Source organism: Hypanus sabinus, chromosome 12 (assembly GCF_030144855.1).
Source record: "Hypanus sabinus isolate sHypSab1 chromosome 12, sHypSab1.hap1, whole genome shotgun sequence".
In the NCBI taxonomy this organism is placed as follows: domain Eukaryota; kingdom Metazoa; phylum Chordata; class Chondrichthyes; order Myliobatiformes; family Dasyatidae; genus Hypanus; species Hypanus sabinus.
In genome coordinates, this window is record NC_082717.1 from 31,537,468 (window position 1) to 31,556,693 (window position 19,226).

At 37.6% G+C, this 19,226-nt stretch overlaps 1 protein-coding gene across 6 annotated transcripts in view; it reads right to left on the bottom strand.

Annotated features, from left to right (window-relative positions):
• The window catches only part of prepl (prolyl endopeptidase like), a 68,659-nt gene that overhangs the window by 20,671 nt on the left and 28,762 nt on the right, over positions 1-19,226 (bottom strand). For 5 of the 6 annotated variants that reach the window (XR_009515060.1, XR_009515058.1, XR_009515061.1 and 2 more), the window contains exons 7-10: positions 11,027-11,215; positions 7,256-7,459; positions 5,006-5,181; positions 2,905-3,121 (exon numbers count right to left, since the gene is read on the bottom strand). Coding sequence is in view for 2 of the 6 variants with exons in the window: in XM_059985730.1 (XP_059841713.1) it covers positions 2,905-3,121; positions 5,006-5,181; positions 7,256-7,459; positions 11,027-11,215 (786 nt within the window). In the remaining 4 variants the exon portion in view is untranslated. Of the gene's footprint in view, positions 1-2,891; positions 3,122-5,005; positions 5,182-7,255; positions 7,460-11,026; positions 11,216-19,226 lie in introns of all 6 variants that reach the window. The other variant, XM_059985731.1, reaches the window with a different exon arrangement.

Sequence of the window (19,226 nt, forward strand, 5' to 3'; positions counted from 1 at the left end):
TGGAGAATGATTACAATGAACAGTAGATCACAGGGGCATAATGTTCAAGGAAATGCCTCAACAGAACTGTTGAGTTATCAGCATGATCAAATATCTGCCTTTTCTCACCACTGGTCTAACAACACACCAATAACTACACAGATACAAAATTTAATCTCAGTGTCAGGTGATTGGGTTGGATTAATCTAACTTCCTGTCGCTGCTATCACCTACTTGCTCTCCAGCTCACCTGATTTTAGAAACATAGAAAACCTAGAGCACAATACAGGCTATTTGGCCCACAAAGTTGTGCCAAACATGTTCTTACCTTAGAACTACCTACTTCACTTACCCATTTTACTAAGCTCCATGTATCTATCTAAAAGTCTCTTAAAAGACCCTACCGTATCCGCCTCCACCGGCAGCCCATTCCACACACTCACCACTCTCTGCGTAAAAAACCTACCCCTGACATCTCCTCTGTACCTACTTCCAAGCAGCTTAAAACTGTGTCCTATTGTGGCAACCATTTTAACCCTGGGAAAAAGCCTCTGACTATCCAAATGATCAATGCCTCTCATCATCTTATACACCTCTTTCAGGTCACCTCTCACCCTCTGTCACTCCAAGGAGGAAAAGCCACGTTCACTCAACCTATTCTCATGGAGCATGCTTCCCAATCCAAGCAACATCCTTGTAAATCTCATCTGCACCCTTTCTATGGTTTCCACGTTCTTCCTGTAATGACGCGACCAGAACTGAGCACAGTACCCCAAGTGGGGTCTGACCAGGGTCCTATATAGCTGTAACGTTACCTCTCAGCTCTTGAACTCAATCCCATGATTGATGAAGACCAATGCTTCGCATGCCTTCTTAACCACAGAGTCAACCTGCTTAGCAGCTTTGAGTGCTCTATGGACTCAGACCCCAAGATCCCTCTGATCCTCCACACTGCCAAGAGTCTTACCATTAATGCTATATTCTGCCATCATATTTGACCTACCAAAATGAACCACCTCACACTTATCTCGGTTGCACTCCATTTTGTGAATACACGCTGACGCACAGAAATCAGATGAGCTGAAAGTCAACAGATATAGTAGTCAAAGGCTCCATCAACAATAGCAGCCATCATTGAAGGAAGAAAACATGGAGAAAGTTTCGTCATCAGAGAAAGTGTGATAGAGACAGCTGAACTGTGAAAATAGAGTGGAGTCTTTACAGGGTTCACAGCATTTAGGGATATAACCAAAATAACTGTGAGACTCTGTTGGCATTTAATTAATGTTTGTGTATGCCCATTCCCCAAAATGGAGACAGACAGAATTAGAAAGGGAAGTAAATGGTAGAGTTAGAGACTCACATGAAGGTGAGAGCAGGGTGAAAACAGGCAGCAAAAGCAATGAAAATTTCCTACTTTGAATGGAGTGCAGGAGGTAGCAGCAATGTAGTCACTGATATACTGGAAAACCAACTGAGCAGGACTGGATTAAAGATCGTTTCTTGTAACCCTCAAAGCAGCAGGTATAGCTTGGGTCCTTGTGAGTGCCTACAGCTGAACCCATGATCTGGAGACAGGGTTCAAGTGAAGGAATTTTTTAAACACGAGGACACGTTTAGCAAAGTCCTGCAATTAATAACAAGGAACTTGAGTAATCCATTAACAAGAACTATGGATGTTGGACTTATGAAGCCCTGCACGGCTAACTCCCAGAAATAGAATAGGGAGTCCTCACCTTCAACCCTGTTACCTTTCATGTGAAACCAATCAGCCAGCATTTCCCACATGGTTGTCACCAGACACGTCTTCTCCATTCCATTTTCAGTATTCTAAAAGGGACTGTCCCATCTTGAAGATTTAAGTTCACCCTTCCACTAACACCATGTCCTCAGAATCAGCCAACTTGCCATCGTATTGATCTGCGTACTTGTGGTGACTGGCTGTGAATGATCGGGAGTGAACGAAGTACAGCAGAGGAGCAGACTCTTGAGCTGACAATGTTGTGCCAAACAAATTAAACTAGTAATTACATGCCTAACTAAACTAATTCCTCTGGCCTACACAATGTTCCTATCCGCCCCCCTTTTTAAAAAACATACATTCATGTTCCTATCTAAGATCTTTTTAAACAGTTGTATCATATTTGCTTCCATTACTCCCGCTGGCAGCACATTCAAGGCACCCACCACTCCGTTTGCTGAACACAACTGTGCTCAGGGGAGCTATAGAGAAGGATTGCATCATCCCTCTCTGCATCAAGATGTTAGCTCAAAGAAGTGTTGGTTTAAAAAGAAAAAGCATGTTTCCCCAGATTCTTCCCCTGTGGTGAATCCTGTTTGCCATTGCGCTGTAGTCAGAGAGCAGCCACGTTGACATCAGGGTCAGTAACACATGCAGGTGTCAGGCCAGGGTTGGGATCCAGAAGTCTTGTGTGTTGCAGCTTGTTTTGACAAGCAAGCTGAAAGTCGCTAAAGAATTTGTTTCCTCGATGAACAAGTTGTCCACTGTATGACAGTGCAGCTGTTGGCTTATTCTAAGTTAAGAAGAACGAGAGGGATGAACAGGCAGAGGAAAGAAAGTACAAGACCAAAAAATGTAGTGTCCCCTTTGCTTCTCGTTGATGACCTTTTCCTCTTAAATCACCAATTCTTTAGTGGATCACATCTACTCAAGTTTGCAAATTTTCTCCCCATTCTGATTGGATTTTTTCCAGTTAGCATCATTATTACTTATTAACTGATCAGCATAAATCAGTGAGAAAGAAAAAGAGAAGAAAAGATAACTTGCTGGAAACTCAAAGACAAGAGGAGCCATGGCTCGCATTTAACAGTACTTCAGGAGATCAATCAGCATCTCATGCATTAATTACCTTCACAATCTTTTTGAAACTAAGTTTAAAAATATTACTTACGCTTTCAACTTACTCGTAAAACAACAGCTCTGACGTAATCAGGTGATGTGTTGCACAAGCTTCCAACAAGGAGTCCACCTGCACTATTTGCAGTGAGTGCTGTCTGCCTTGGGTTGGAATATCCCATTGTGTGCAAGTAGCACAGACAAGCCTGCAAGTCTTCAATGCCAATGTGCTTCTTATCTAACCGACCAGCTTTGTGCCAGTTTAAACCCAACTCACCACCACCTCTGGAATGGAAAGCAATAGATATATAGCCAAATGTTGGTGAATCAATACTATTATGACTTTTTCCATAAGCAAAATATGTCTTTAGTTGGAGTAGGGATAGATATTTGCAATGGAATTTGAGATTTTGTTGGTGCTAGGCTTCATACTGCTATTTGATGAAATGTCACAATATAGAGCATTCTGTCAGTGTTCAGTCAACCAACATACATAAATAAAATGGGTCACTCATCACATTGCTGGTGAGAGTTTCCTATTCTATTGCTAATATTATAATTCTAATAGTATTTCCTATACTATCGCTTCCTCGAAGTGAAGCACTTATTTTATTGAAATACAGCATAGAACAGGCCCTTCTGGCCCTTTGAACTGTGCCAACCAGCAATCCCCCCAGTTTAGTTCTAGCCTAATAGACAATAGGTGCAAAAGTAGACCATTCGGCCCTTTGAGCCTGCACAGCCATTCTGAGATCATGGCTGATCATCTACTATCAATACCCGGTTCCTGCCGTCCCCATATCCCTTGATTCCCCTATCCATAAGATACCTATCTAGCTCCTTCTTGAAAGCATCCAGAGAATTGACCTCCACTGCCTTCCAAGGCAGTGCATTCCAGACCCCCACAACTCTCTAGGAGGAGAAGTTTTTCCTTAACTCTGTCGTAAATAACCTACCCCTTATTCTCAAACCATGTCCTCTGGTACTGGACTCTCCCAGCATCTGGAACATATTTCCTGCCTCTATCTTGTCCAATCCCTTAATAATCTTTTACGTTGCAATCAGATCCCCTCTCAATCTCCTTAATTCCAGCGTGTACAAGCCCAGTCTCTCTAACCTCTCTGCGTAAGACAGTCCGGACATCCCAGGAATTGTGAATCTACGCTGCACTTCGTCTATAGCCAGGATGTTCTTCCTTAACCCTGGAGACCAAAACTGTACACAATACTCCAGGTGTAGTCTCACCAGGGCCCTGTACAAATGCAAAAGGATTTCCTTGCTCTTGTACTCAATTCCCTTTGTAATAAAGGCCAACATTCCATTAGCCTTCTTCGCTGCCTGCTGCACTTGCTCATTCACCTTCAGTGACTGATGAACAAGGACTCCTAGTTCTCTTTGTATTACTCTCTTACCTAACTCTACACCGTTCAGATAATAATCTGCCTTCCTGTTCTTACTCCCAAAGTGGATAACCTCACACTTATTCACATTAAACGTCATCTGCCAAGTATCTGCCCACCCACCCAGCCTATCCAAGTCACCCTGAATTCTCCTAACATCCTCATCACGTCACACTGCCACCCAGCTTAGTGTCATCAGCAAACTTGCTGATGTTATTCTCAATGCCTTCATATAAATCATTGATGTTAATCATGGAACAATTTACAATGACCAATCGTCCTACCAGCCGGTACATCTTTGGACTGTGGGAGGAAGCAGGAGCGCCCAGAGGGAACTCACATGGTCACGGGGAGAACGTACAAACTCCTTACAGGCAGCAGTGGGAATTGAACCCAGGTCACCTGCACTGTAAACGCATTGTGCTAACCACTCGGCCACCACGCCGCCCCTGCTGATGCTATTAATTACTATGAAACGTCATAGGGCATTGTGAGATTGTGAAAGAGTTTTGCCTTGAAATTAGTGTAAGGTCATCATCAGTTATACACATGTGGTAGTGGTTGCTTATTGAATTCTGCATCTAAATTCTGAATGTGTGCCACACTGGATTTCCACATCTGCAGACTCTCCCTAGCCTGATCAAGTAGAGGCAAGTTCCTTCTTACTTTCAAGTGTTTAGTTTGAGGAAATTGAACATCATCCAGAAACAGATAGCTGGCAAGTACCACTGCAAAATGATGAAATGCCAACAAATCTGGGAGACTTTACCTTACATGGCAATATGCTAAAATCCAGCCATCTTCCAATAACATTAACTGTTCTGGCTTAAAGTCAACATTCAAGTCCATACCATAAGCTCCATAGACATGGACCAACAAAGGTTTTTCATTTATTTGATTTAACACTGTTTTATGAAAAACTGAGATAGGTACCAACGTTCCATTCTGAAAATAAAAATAACAGGCAAAATTTGCAAATTCGCAAGTACTTTTGCACACATTTTTCTCACATCACAGTTTAACACGTGTATAATAAAACAGTGAACTTATATGTATAATCAATTTCCATCCTGTGTTGGGGTGACATCATCATTTTGACGCAAGTACAAACCCACTTTTGGTGTTTGGATAGTCAAGCTCTTCTATGAAAATCAGCACGTGAATGGCAGAAAACGACCACAGCCATGACCACACAACAGATCTCAGACAATCTACTTTGTATGGAGTGGTAGGAGTGTGGTATTGGAGTGTTTAAACAGTTTTCACTCGGAGAATCTGACACTATGCATGATACACTGCATGTACAGGGAAGGAAGAGAAAAGGCTCTGGGGCCAGATGTTCTGGGAGAATCCAGAGACAATTCTAAGTAGAACAGGAAGGAAAACTATTGCTGTAGGTGCACTGACTGATGCAGGTTGGATCAGAAGAAAACCAAGCGGTAATAGTCTCAATGGCCTGGCCTGGAAGAGAAACGCTGGAGCTGAAAAGTGGTCAGCAGGACAACAAAGGACAACTTAGTCACAGCAATCAAAAATCTACTGTGCGACATCAAATGTACAAAAGGAAGTTGGAATAATTTGCAGACATCAGGATGGGTATGGAGGCAATTATGGTTCATTTTAAAGGGTGGGTCTTTTAAGGGAGCAGTTTTGAAACACTAGGGGAACAATTCCTGAGCAAATGGAACTATTTATAACGTTATACCAATACAATTGAAACACTTCTTTTTGGCAATATCTTCATTTTCATCCTTGGGATACAGAAGTTCTATGAACTTGTGTCCTGCAAAACCACTTCAGAAGAGAATTAGTAGTTATTTATGATTGAATGGGATTAGAGATAGGTACAGATCAGTTGTATTCCTGTATTTTACTACAATCTTACAATCCAATGTTCACATTTAAAAAATCCAATTTTATATTTACAAATCTATTTAAAAAAACTCTGTTGACTAATAAACTTTTCTCAGGCTTCCAGCTGGGTACAGATGTAGATTTTACTGATGTTTCAAGGAGAAGCTCTGCCATCTTCGTCAGGATTGATGCCTGGGCATGTCTAGTCCAGTGGTAGTTATACCCCCATCATCCATCCCTCCTGATTGGTTAGTCCTCATCCAATCAGGTTTCTACTCTCCTACCTTGTTTAAAATTTAATTCCAGTTCTTACTTAGAACATGACTGGGCCCTTAAAATCAATCAATCAGGCCCTTAAAAGGTCCAACGGAAAAACCAGGAAACCTAACAAAAAGAAGGAACCCATTGCTGCTGATTGTCTTTCCTATATTTCCATGGTTTTTGGAAGGATCACAGGAATCCTGAAGAAATACTGGATTAATACCATCCACAAAACTGTAAGGAAGCTCAAATCCCAGCTCATGCAGGTCAACGATGACCTGGGACTCAGGTCAGTTGGCACTTACAGGATGCTCTGTGAATGCGGAGCAGCGTATAATCAGCCAGACAGGATGCGAGCATCAAGGAGCACAGGAAGAGTATCTATTTGGGTTACCTGGAGAAATTGGTGATAGCAAATCATTGCATTCGCAATGGCCATAGGATTGATTTCAGTAGCACAAAAACTACTGTGCCACACCAATGGTTTTTGGGACCACCTGGTAAAAGAAGCCATTGAAATTAAGCTAGACGGGAAGAATTTTAACAAAGACAAAGATCTCACTCTAGGAAAAAAAACTGGTATTTGATTGTAAAGAAGGTGGGAAAGCAGAAACCTGATTGGATGGAGACTAACCAATCAGGAGGAACAAACAGTGGGGGTGTAAATACCACCAGACTAAACATGCCCAGGCATCATCCCTGCTGAAGGAGGCAGAGTGTGTCATCGAAACGTTGGTTAGAATTGATAAGTATACCCAGTTGGAAGCACAAGAAGAGTTTATTTGTCATACATACTGGAAAAGCACTGGATCCTTTTTATAATGACTAAATTATTGGTTTCAATGGGACCTGAACTCACATTTTGGGTTTAGCTCAGTAATGGAAATACACAGCCACATCTTACCATACTTCGTGCTTTTAAGCGAGTCACTATATAGTCCTTGGTAATATCTAGCCAAGCTTCATCATAAATATACAGCTCATCTTCAACCAGTGAATACTGAAAACTCACTGGGGGCTGCACTGGAGAGGATAACTGAAAACAAATTACGTTTGTCTTATTTTCCACGCAAGCTTCACACTCAATGGCACAAGCCCAGGCTGGGAGCTAAAGGACAAAAAGACAATTGTTTAAAACAAACATGTATTCCTCAAATATATTCTAATTTTGTAACAGATAACATTATGAATATTGACAGATATTCAACACAGCATTAATCTGAATGTGAGTTCAATGAATTATGAGAATAGTAGGGTAGTGCTAGTGGGAGATTTCAATTTTTCCATTATCAACTGGGTCAGTCAGAGAATCAACCTGCAACTATCATCCTCCATTTCCAATCACTGAGCCACCTTGTTAGCTCCCCCTGCATTCCATGCGACCTAACGTTCCAGATTAGCCTGCCATGTGAGATCTTGTCAAAGACCTTTTAAAGTCTATATAGACCATGTATTCTGACCCACCTTCATCCATCCCTTTAACTAACTCTTTTGGAGTTTTTCCAAAGATTATCAGACATGACCTCCTATGCACAAAACTATTACTGATCAGGTCTTAACTATCCAAGTGAAGGTAGATCTTGCCCCTCAGTGTTCCCTCCTGTAACTTCCCTGCAAGTAAATTTAAGTCCACTGGCCTGCCCTTATTATCCTTCTCAAACAATGAAACAACATTACCCACCCTCCATTCTTCTGGAACTTCAGCAACTACTAATGACAAAGCAAATATCCTTATAAAGTCCTCCACATTTTCCCTGGCCTCCCATAAGGTTTAAAGGTGCTCTTGATCAGTCCTTGAAGATTTGCCCACCTTAATATGCTTAAAGAAAGGCTTATGAGAAACCACCTTCTTTGTGATATCTATATGATCCAAGATCTCAATATTTATTCCCTTCATTTCTTTGGCATCTATGATTTTCTCCTTAGTAAACTTCAAAGAGAAACTGACGTTAAAAATCTCAGCCATCTCCTGCTTCTCCGCACATAGGTGGCCCTGATGGTCTTTCAGAGACCTATTCTTTCTGTAGTTGCCCTTTTATAGTTAATATAACTGAAAAGAAACCTTGGGAATATCTTTAACCCTGCATGCCAAATCCATCTCTTATCCTGTTTTGCTCTCCTGACTTCCCTCCTTAAGTCTGATCTTAAATTTTTATATTTGTCAAGAGACTCGTTCATATCCAGCTGCCTAATTGCAGTGAATGCTTTCTTCTTTCTCCATACCCCAGACTTTGTCTCTCATTAGCCAAGGTTCTCTTTGAATTTGTTATGCCTACCCTTCATCCCGACAGATGCATCCTGCTCCTGAAATCTTTGACTCTTTTGAAAGCCTCCCTCTTGTCGACTGTTTCTATGTCTTTAAATAGCCAGATTCTGCCTTATGCCCTCGAAGTTGGCCTTGTCTAATACAGGACTTGGATCCACGGGTATGTTCCATCTTTTTCTCCATAAAACTAATAGAATTGTGGTCACTAGACTGGAAATGCTTCCCAGCTCCACTTCAGTTATTTGGATCACCTTGTTTCCTACGGGGGGCTTCAATATTGCTCCTTCCCGAGTAGGTTCCTCTCTATATTGAGGGAGGAAACTATCTTGGATGTATCACCCATCCAGGGTGTTGGGACCTCTGCTATTAAATGATTTGGAATATGAATAGACATGATATGATTAGCAAATTTGCTGAAGGTACTAATTTAGGGGGTCCTGTTGATAGTGAAGCAGGTTAGAAAGAAATACATGGAGTTAGGCTGAGGAATAGCAAATGGTTTTCAATACAGACATGTGTGAGGCGATCCAGAGTACAGTGAATGGCAGGACATTGATGGGTGTTGTGCAACAGAGGCACTGGGAGTTCAAATGCACAGTTCACTGAAATCAACTGTGCAAGCAGGAAAAGTAGTAAAGACGGCATTTAGCGTGCTGGCCTTCATCAGTCAGGGAATACAGTTTAGGTGTAGGGACATTATGTTGCAGTTAATGGTGAGGCTGTACTTAGAAGATTGTGACACAATGTTGGTCAATTTGTTATAGGAAAGACATTGTCAAGCTGAAGAGGGTGCAGAAGAGATTTAGGAGGATACTCCCTGGACTAGAGGGCCTGAATTTTAGGAAAGGGGTTGGCCACACTGGACCTTTATTCCCTGGTGCGCAGGAAAATGAGGGATGACCTCACAGAAGTCTGTAATATCATGAGGGGTACAGATAAGGTCATAGTATTCTCCCCAGGGTAGGAAGTCCAAAACAGTTACGGTATAAGAGGGGAGAGATTTAAAGGAGACCCGAGAGTTAACTTCATTACACAGAGGTTGGTAAGTACCTGGAATGAGCTGCCAGTGGAAGTGGTCGAGGCAGGTACAATTGTAACATTTATGAGGCTCTTAGGTAGGTACATGGAGGGGAGGGCCTTGAAGGGTTATGGGCTGAACATGTCCAATGGGCCTAGCAGGAGAATACTGTGGTTGGCATGGACCAGCTGGGCCGGAATCAGGGGTTACCAGACCGTGTGACATTACAAGTTGTTAGTATTAACAAGCTACTCTTGTATTCTGTTCCAAATCCTATATTTTCACTAATGTTTCTCAACACTACAGAGAAAATTACCTCATCACTTCACGCTCTGTTCAATCAATTTTTGTTTCATAATTTTAGATTATTTTTGTAATCTCTACTCTTCAATTTTTTGAAGAATGTTTACATTTCTCCATCCTACACAGAAACACGGAAAATCTGTGGTGCCTCATATGGAATCCAAATCTTTCCTGTAACTTATTTAATCCTAAGTTCACATTTTTATAGAGATAAATCTTAACTCCTCGCATTTTATCTTCCACATCTACAAAGAGGTAGCAGTTGTGCGCTGCCTGTGCCACGTGTTCCTTCGCACTTTCACCAAGAACAGCCTCCTTTCATTCAAAGTATAAATCAGGTTCAAACGACAAATCTTACCAATTCACATATGTTTCACAATGTATTCCCACACGAATCATTCTGGGCCATTCCTCACCAATTACCAGTATCCTGCTACTTCTATGTTTGCTTTTATGTTTGTATTAGTTAAACATCAAAGTGCTCTGCATTAAGGGATCAAAGAAAAAAAATGGGGGCAGCACGAGTACTGAGGAGAGAACAAAGCTGAATGGATTACTATTTCCCTTCGTGAATTAATAACTCACTAAAATATTGTAGGAATCTACAATTTTGCACCAAGCCATGTAATCAAGAGTGAATATTGATTTTTCAACATTTATTTTTTTTCCCTCCCAGGAGTTCCCCTGGAGGTTAATGTCAAAACTTTTTTTATATATAAAAAGCACTGACAAATATATTTCAGGATATGCCACAAGTATATTAATATTGAGAACTCAACAAACACATTAAAATCCTCAAGTGAACAGATCTGAGGTGTCAACTTGGGTTCTCCATATTCAACGATTTAAGGAAAGCTTCTTCCCCTCTGTCATCAGTTTTCTGAATGGACATTGAACCCACGAACACTATCTCACTACTTTTTAAACCCCCTCTTTTAGCATTAATTATTTAATATGTATATTTCCAGTTTTATTTTATTTCAACTTTAAAGACCCTACTGTTTACAAGGGTGCTATTACTGTTGTAAAAGTGATCTGTGCATCATTGTAATCTGAGCAGAAAATAATAATAGGAATTCCTCACATACCTGGATGGACTTAACAGCTCCTGGCTCTTCGAGAGAAAAGACATGCATATATAAGTGACCATAACACTTCAGTATCATTATGCAATAATCATTGATCAGCTCCATATCGATTAGTTTATGTTTGTCTTCGACTGCATAAACAGTCTTCCAATTCTGCATTCCAGACGAAGAAATTGGAGCTTTCATCAGCTTAAAAACAAAACATTAATCATTTGTAAGAGTTCCCTTACAAGCACTGTTTTCTCCTCTCATACCATTCCACAAATGCACCCAAATTTCCCACATGTAAGTTCTGACTGGTAAATGAATGGTCAAAAACTACAAGTAGAATACAGCTGAATTGTATGGAGCGCATGCTTGAATTCATGACATTTCAGCTAATGACAGAAGATTAAAGTCTGAAAAAAGAAAATTTAGAGAGCAAGATAGAAAGCTGAGATGCACAAGCTACAGAGTAGTAACGTTAGAATTACTATAATGCAAGAATAGGATGACTTGCAGGTGAATATGTGGCTGAGGAATTGGGGCAAGAGGCAGGGTTTTAGATTTATGGATTATTGGGATCTCCCCTGGGGAAGGTATGACCTGTACAAAATGGACAGCCTACAGCTGAAATGGAGGGGGGAGGGGACTAATAGCCTTGAGGGCAGATTTGCTAGGGGAGGGTTTAAACTAATTTGGCAGGGGGATGGGAACCGGAGTGATATGGCTGAGAAAAGAGATGGTGGTTTACAAGCATAGGTAGTGTATAGTGAAACTGTCAGGAATGTCAGGGGGTGGAGTTTCAAGATGGCGACGTAAGCATCTGCCTTTTAGGCGCTCTTTATTTTTTTAACTATAATCACCCTTTAATTAGATCTTTTCGAACTTAATCATATGAGTTGCTACCTTTGATTGACCCTTTTTTCCTAAAATAATAGTTGATCTAATCTTGTCAAACCTAAAATGGCTACAAGTAAGAAATCGGCTAAGGATCCTGTATCCATCGACGCAATTTCTGGTCTTTTGGACATTAAACTGGATGTTAAATTTGCGGGTATGGAAGGTAAATTGGACAATAAACTGGATGCTAAATTTGCGGGTCTGGAAGGCAGACTAGAAGGTAAATTGGACAGTAAACTGTTAAGTTTGGAAAGGAGGATTACTACGAAAATATCCGATTTTGAAGGAGTTGTTAAATCGCTTGAAACTAAGTTTCAGTCGCAGGCGTTAGTGGTTCAGCAGCTTGGAAATAAGATCACGACTCTTGAACAATCAATTTGTGAAAAAGCACGTACAATTGAAGTGTTAGAGAAGATAGAGTCGACTGCTAAAACTTTAGATCAGTATAAGTTTAAAATTACTGATCTTGAAAATCGTTCTCGCAGACAGAATTTGCGCATCATCGGAATTCCCGAAAAAGTTGAGTCCGGTGATTTAACTGAATTTTTCTCTAAATTACTGTGGGAAATTTTCGGTGGTGAAGGTTTGAAAAATGAACCTGTTATCGACCGCGCTCACAGAGTTGTGAGGCTTTCGTCTGTGTCTGATAAACCACGAGCGGTGATTGTTCGCCTTCATTATCCTCGTGAGAAAGAGCTTCTAATTCGGTTAGCTCGTAAAAAAGGTATGATCTCCTACAAAAATTACTCATTTCGAATTGTTGAGGACTATTCGTATGAAGTAATGAAAGCCAGGATCGCTTTTAAACCAGTGATGGCAGAGATTCATTCGATTGGATTTAAACAAGCTTTAATGTATCCAGCGAAGCTTAGAATGGTGCTGCCCGACAACAGTCTACACTTCTTTAACACTCCTGAAGAAGCGAAGAAATTTGTTGAAGAATATCGATCCTCTAGTGCAACTTGAACTATGAGTTACATTGAAGATTTTTTTTTGGAGAGAGGATGCCATTTCATTTTAAGTTTTAACCCTGGAAGTTGGGTTATAACTTTTTATTTTGAACTATGGGTCTGGGTCTTTTTTTTTACTACTATTATTATTGCTTATAGATGCTGTTTTAATTTTTATAATATCCTTTTTTATACACGTTTGTATTTTGTAATAATGAATTATTTTTTCAAAATGTCGTTTCTTCTTCCCATAAGTCTTTACTTTTTATAAGCGTTTATTTGCTTGCCTGTATTTAGAAATGGAACAAAGGCTTTGAATTCTTTTTTTTTAGTCTTTTTTTTTATATATGTTGTAGTGTCTATTAAATCTTTTTTTTTAAAAAAAATTCTATTTTGATAACTTTTTTTTACTAAATTTTCTTATTAGATTGCTGAATTTATATTCATATTTTGTAATATGGCTTTCTCAAAATGTCGTTTCTTCTTCCCATAAGTCTTGGCTTGTGAAACATCATCTTTGTATCTGAATATGGAATTTCTTTTTTAAAGGTGTATCACATTTTTAAACTTTAATGTTCATTTTTTTTTATTAATGATTTTTCTGGTTTTACTATTTTAGTTTTTTTTTGACTTGTCTGATATGTGTGTGTATGTGTATGTATATATATATATGTAGGTATATATATATATATTTTTTTTTGCAACTCTATATTTTAATTAGGGTGTTATATAGTTTTTTCTTAAAAAAATTTTCTTATGGAGCTGCCATCTTGAAATGGGGGTAATATTAGTATTAGTTTATGTGCCTGCCGCTTGGCTTTCTTTCAAAGGGTGGGGGGAGGGGGGAGGGATCTTTTTTCATGCTTTTGCTTTTTATTTTTTTGCTTTTAGTTTATGGGCTGACTTTAAATTGTTAATATTGTTGAGGTGTCAGGATCTCCGGTTGCTCCTGAATCAATTTTCCTTCTTCCTAAATTGTGGGTTATGTGTCTTTTTAACCTTTTATGATACACACAATTAATATTGGTATGATGGATAAATCTATTAACTTTATCTCGTGGAATACTAATGGTTTAAATCATCCGATTAAACGTAAAAAAATATTTAAAGTATTCCATAGATTGAACGCTAATATTATTTTTGCACAGGAGACCCATATTAGGAGGGAGGATAATCAACGTTTTTTTAGGTTCTGGAAAGGGCAACAATTTCACTCAAATTGTACCGCTAAAATTAGGGGTGTGTCTATTTTTATAGACGCCTCAATTTCGTTTACACATTATGAAATTATTTCTGATCCACAGGGTAGATTTTTGTTGATAACTGGTTCACTTTTTAATCGGAAAGTTGTTTTAGTTAATATTTATGCTCCAAACTTTGATTGTCCTGAATTTTTTAAACGTTTATTTACTTCTCTTCCTAATTTGAATGAATATATGTTGATTATGGGTGGAGACTTTAATTGTTGTTTGAATCCTTCGATGGATAGATCTAAACCTATTCGAACTCTTCCGAATAGATCAGCTTTACTTATTAATTCTTTTATGGTTGATTCTGGAATTACTGAAATATGGCGGTTTTTGAACCCTAAAGATAAAGAATTTTCATTTTTTTCACATGTATATCATAGTTATTCTAGAATTGATTATTTCCTTATTGATCATCGTTTATTAACAGATGTTATTGATTGTAAATACGATTCTATTGCTATTTCGGATCATGCGCCTTTGAAGTTATCTATTAAGATTCCGGACTCTTCTATCAATACTAGATCTTGGAGACTTAATGCTACTTTGCTTCAAGATCCAGAATTTATTACCTTCATAAAACAACAAATTGACTTATTTTTTTCAACAAACTATAATGAAGAGATTGACAAAGGAATACTTTGGGACTCTTTCAAGGCTTTTATTCGTGGACAAATTATTTCATATTCCGCTGGTAAAAGAAAACAAAGATATTCAGATATAGCTTTATTGGTGGATAAAATTAAAGAAATTGATAAGATTTATTCCGTTACTCCTACCAAAGAACTTTATAAGAAGAGAGTTGAGCTTCAAATGGAACATAGTTTATTATTATCTTCTTCAATTGAGAATCAATTAATTAAGACTAGGGCTCAATTTTATATTCATAGTGATCGAACTGGTAAATTGTTAGCTAATCAATTAAAAGCTATTTCGACTAAGCGACAAATTATTAAAATTCGTAAACAAGACGGTAATTTAACTACTGATTATAAAGAAATCAATAACACTTTTCAAGATTTTTATAAATCTTTATATCAATCAGAATTTGACGGTGACCGGTTTACGATGGATAATTTTTTTAATAACTTGAATATTCCTAAACTGATAGATGAAGATTGTAGCTTGCTTGATGCTCCTATTTCTATGGATGAAATAAGAGAGGCTATCTCATCAATGAATTCAGGGAAAGCTCCTGGTCCTGATGGTTTTATTGTAGAATTTTTTAAAACTTTTTCTTTATTGCTTTCTCCTTGGCTATGTGAAATCTTTAATGATGCGTTTGTTAAGAAGAGATTACCTCAATCGTTTTATGAAGCTACTATCTCTCTAATTCTTAAAAAAGATAAAGATCCTACTTTATGTGCATCTTATCGCCCTATATCATTATTAAATGTAGACTCTAAGATTCTTACAAAAATTTTAGCCATTAGATTAGAAAAGGTATTACCACAGATTATTTCAGAAGATCAAACTGGTTTTATTAGGAATCGGTATTCCTTTTTTAATATTAGAAAATTGATTAACATAATTTATACTTCATCACCTACAACCCCAGAATGTGTTATCTCATTAGATGCTGAAAAAGCCTTTGATAGAGTTGAATGGACATATTTATTTAATGCATTGAGAAACTTTAATTTTAGTCCTAATTTTATATCATGGATTAAATTAATATATTATAAACCTGTTGCTTCTGTTCTTACAAATAATTATAGATCCTCTTTTTTTCAATTATCTCGTGGTATGAGACAAGGTTGTCCTTTAAGTCCTTTATTATTTAATATTGCATTAGAACCTTTAGCTATTGCTATTCGTGAGTCTCCTAATATTTTTGGTATTACCCGTAATGAGAAGTTATACAAATTATCACTTTATGCTGATGATTTGTTGTTATATATTTCTAATCCTAGTAGGTCTATTCCTGCTATTTTATCCTTGTTGGCTCAATTTGGTAGCTTTTCTGGTTATAAGTTAAACTTAGATAAGAGTGAGTTATTCCCTTTAAACGCGCAAACTTTATTGAGTGATAGGATGCCATTTAAAGTTGTTACTGATAACTTTATCTATTTAGGTATAAAAATCACCAAGAAATATAAAGATTTATTTGGACTGAATTTTTTACCTATGCTTCATCAAATTCAGCAACTTACTACAAGATGGTCTCCCTTATTTTTATCATTAGTTGGTCGGATTAATGCTATTAAAATGATGATTTTACCGAAATTTTTATATTTATTCCAAGCTTTACCAATTTTTATTCCTAAATCTTTTTTTGATAATATTGATTCAAAAATTTCCTCATTTGTGTGGCAAAATAAAAATCCTAGGTTAAGCAAAAGGCAATTACAAAAGTCTAAAAAAGATGGTGGTCTAGCTTTACCTAACTTTAGATTTTATTATTGGGCGAATAATATTCGTAACCTAGTGTACTGGAAACTAGATTTGGATTCACCTGTGTGCCCACAGTGGGTAAATTTGGAATGTAGTGAGGTTAAGGGATATTCTATATTTTCCGTTCTTGGTTCTTTTCTTCCTATTGATTTAGCCAAATTCAATAAACAGATATCTAACCCTGTTGTTAAACATACACTACGAATTTGGTTTCAATTTCGCAAATTCTTTAATCTGAAAAACTTTGCTCTGGACAGCCCTATTTTATGTAATTTTTTTTTTAAACCTTCATTGACAGATCAAGCTTTTAGTATATGGAAAAGGAAAGGTATAAAATGTTTTCGTGATCTTTTTTTTGAAGGTACTTTGATGTCTTTTGATCAACTATTCAACAAATTTGAATTACCTAAATCTAATTTTTTTAGATACTTACAAATTAGAAATTTCTTACATAAAATTCTTCCATCTTTTCCTAATTCAACTCCATCGGATTTTTCAGATTTGATTTTTACTTTTAATCCTTGTCAGAAGGGATTAGTAGCTTTTATTTATAACATGATTATGAAGATACAGCCAGAAATATCGGATAGAATTAGACAAGAATGGGAAAAAGAACTTCGATGTAATATATCAACAGATAAATGGGAAAAAATTTTACAAATGGTTAATTCCTCCTCTATTTGTGCTAAACATGCTTTAATACAATTTAAAATTGTACATAGAGCTTATATGTCTAAAGATAAGCTTGCCCGATTTTATTCGCATATTAATCCTCAATGTGACAGATGTCACTTAGAAGTGGCTTCATTGACTCACATGTTTTGGACATGTCCCACTTTACAGAACTATTGGAAGGACATTTTTGATGTCATTTCCTCAGTATGGAATATCGATTTACAACCCCATTTTATTACTGCAATTTTCGGTATACCAAATGAAGATGGCAATCAGCTTTCCCCTTCAATCAGACGAATGATTGCCTTTGTAACATTAATGGCCAGAAGGTCTATATTACAAAACTGGAAAGAAGTAAATCCTCCTACTACATTTCAGTGGTTCTCCCAAACTATTTCTTATTTGAGTTTGGAAAAAATCAGAAGCACTATCTTTGATTCTTCAATTAAATTTGAAGAAACCTGGGGACCATTTATTTGACACTTTCATATGAATTAATTTGGCCTATTTCAGATCCTTTTCTCTACTTATCCTTGTTCAGGTATGGAGTTCCGGAGTTCTTTTCTTGACACCTTCATATATGTATAAAGTACTATTATTGCCCATGTTAGTTATAGTTTAGTATTTTTTTTTCAATATATATTTTTTCTCATATATAATCTCAATTTTTTTTTCTTTTTTTGATGATTATTTTTGTTTTTTTTTCATATATATTTATATAGACTTGATTGATTTATGTACCTTTTGTTGATGGATGTTTTAATAGGATATTATTATCCTATTACTAATGTAATCTCAAGTTTATTGAATCTGTAATCTATTCATTATTATGTGTTGTTTTTTTTTATATATGAAATTTAATAAAAAGATTGAAAAAGAAAGAAAAAGAAAAGGAATGTCAGGCAGATGATAGGCAAAATTGCTGTCACTGGAATGAGTTGCATTAGGATTAGGGACCAAATTGAAAAGGGTGATGAATACAAGAGAGAAGGTGTTAATTTTTAATCTATGTAGTACACGAAATAAGGGAGATGATCTTATAACACAGTTAGAGAGTGTCATGCATGACATTGTGGGTATCATGTGGTCATGGCAGAAAAACAATTGTAGAAACCCCATTTCTAGAAAAGTTGGGATATTTTCCAAAATGCAATAAAAACAAAAATCTGTGATGTGTTAATTCACATGAACCTTTACTTAACTGACAAAAGTACAAAGAAAAGATTTTCAATAGTTTAACTGACCAACTTAATTGTATTTTGTAAATATACACAAATTTAGAATTTGATGGCTGCAACACACTCAACAAAAGTTCGGACAGAGGCATGTTTACCATTGTGTTACATCACGTTTCCTTGAAATAACACTTTTTAATCATTTTGGAACTGAGGATACTAATTGAAGTAGATTTGCAATTGGAAATTTTGTCTATTCTTGCTTGATATAAGACTTCAGCTGCTCAACAGTCCGTGGTCTCCGTTGTCTGATTCTCCTCTTCAGGATGCGTCATACATTTTCAATAGGAGATAGATCTGGACTGGCAGCAGGCCAGTCAAGCACACGCACTCTGTGTCTACAAAGCCACGCTGTTGCAGCCCGTGCAGAATGTGGTCTGGCATTATCCTGCTAAAATAAGCATGGACGTCCCAGGAAGAGACGTCGCTAAAATCCCAATATACGCCTCAGAGTCAATGGTACCGTCAATTACATGAAACTCACCCATGATGTGGGCACTGATGCACCCCCATACCATCACAGATGCTGGCTTTTGCACCTTTTGATGATAACAATCAGGATGGTCATTTTCATCTTTGGCACGGAGAACTTGACGCCCGTTTTTTCGGAAAACTAGCTGAAATGTGGACTCATCTGACAACAGCACACAGCTCCACAGTCTTTCGGTCCATCTGAAATGAGCTTGGGCCCAGAGAACTCACCGGCGTTTCTACATAGAGTTGATGTATGGCTTCCTCCTTGCGTAATACAGTTTCAAGTTGCATTTCTGGATGCAGCGATGGACTGTGTTAAGTGACAATGGTTTTCCGAAGTACT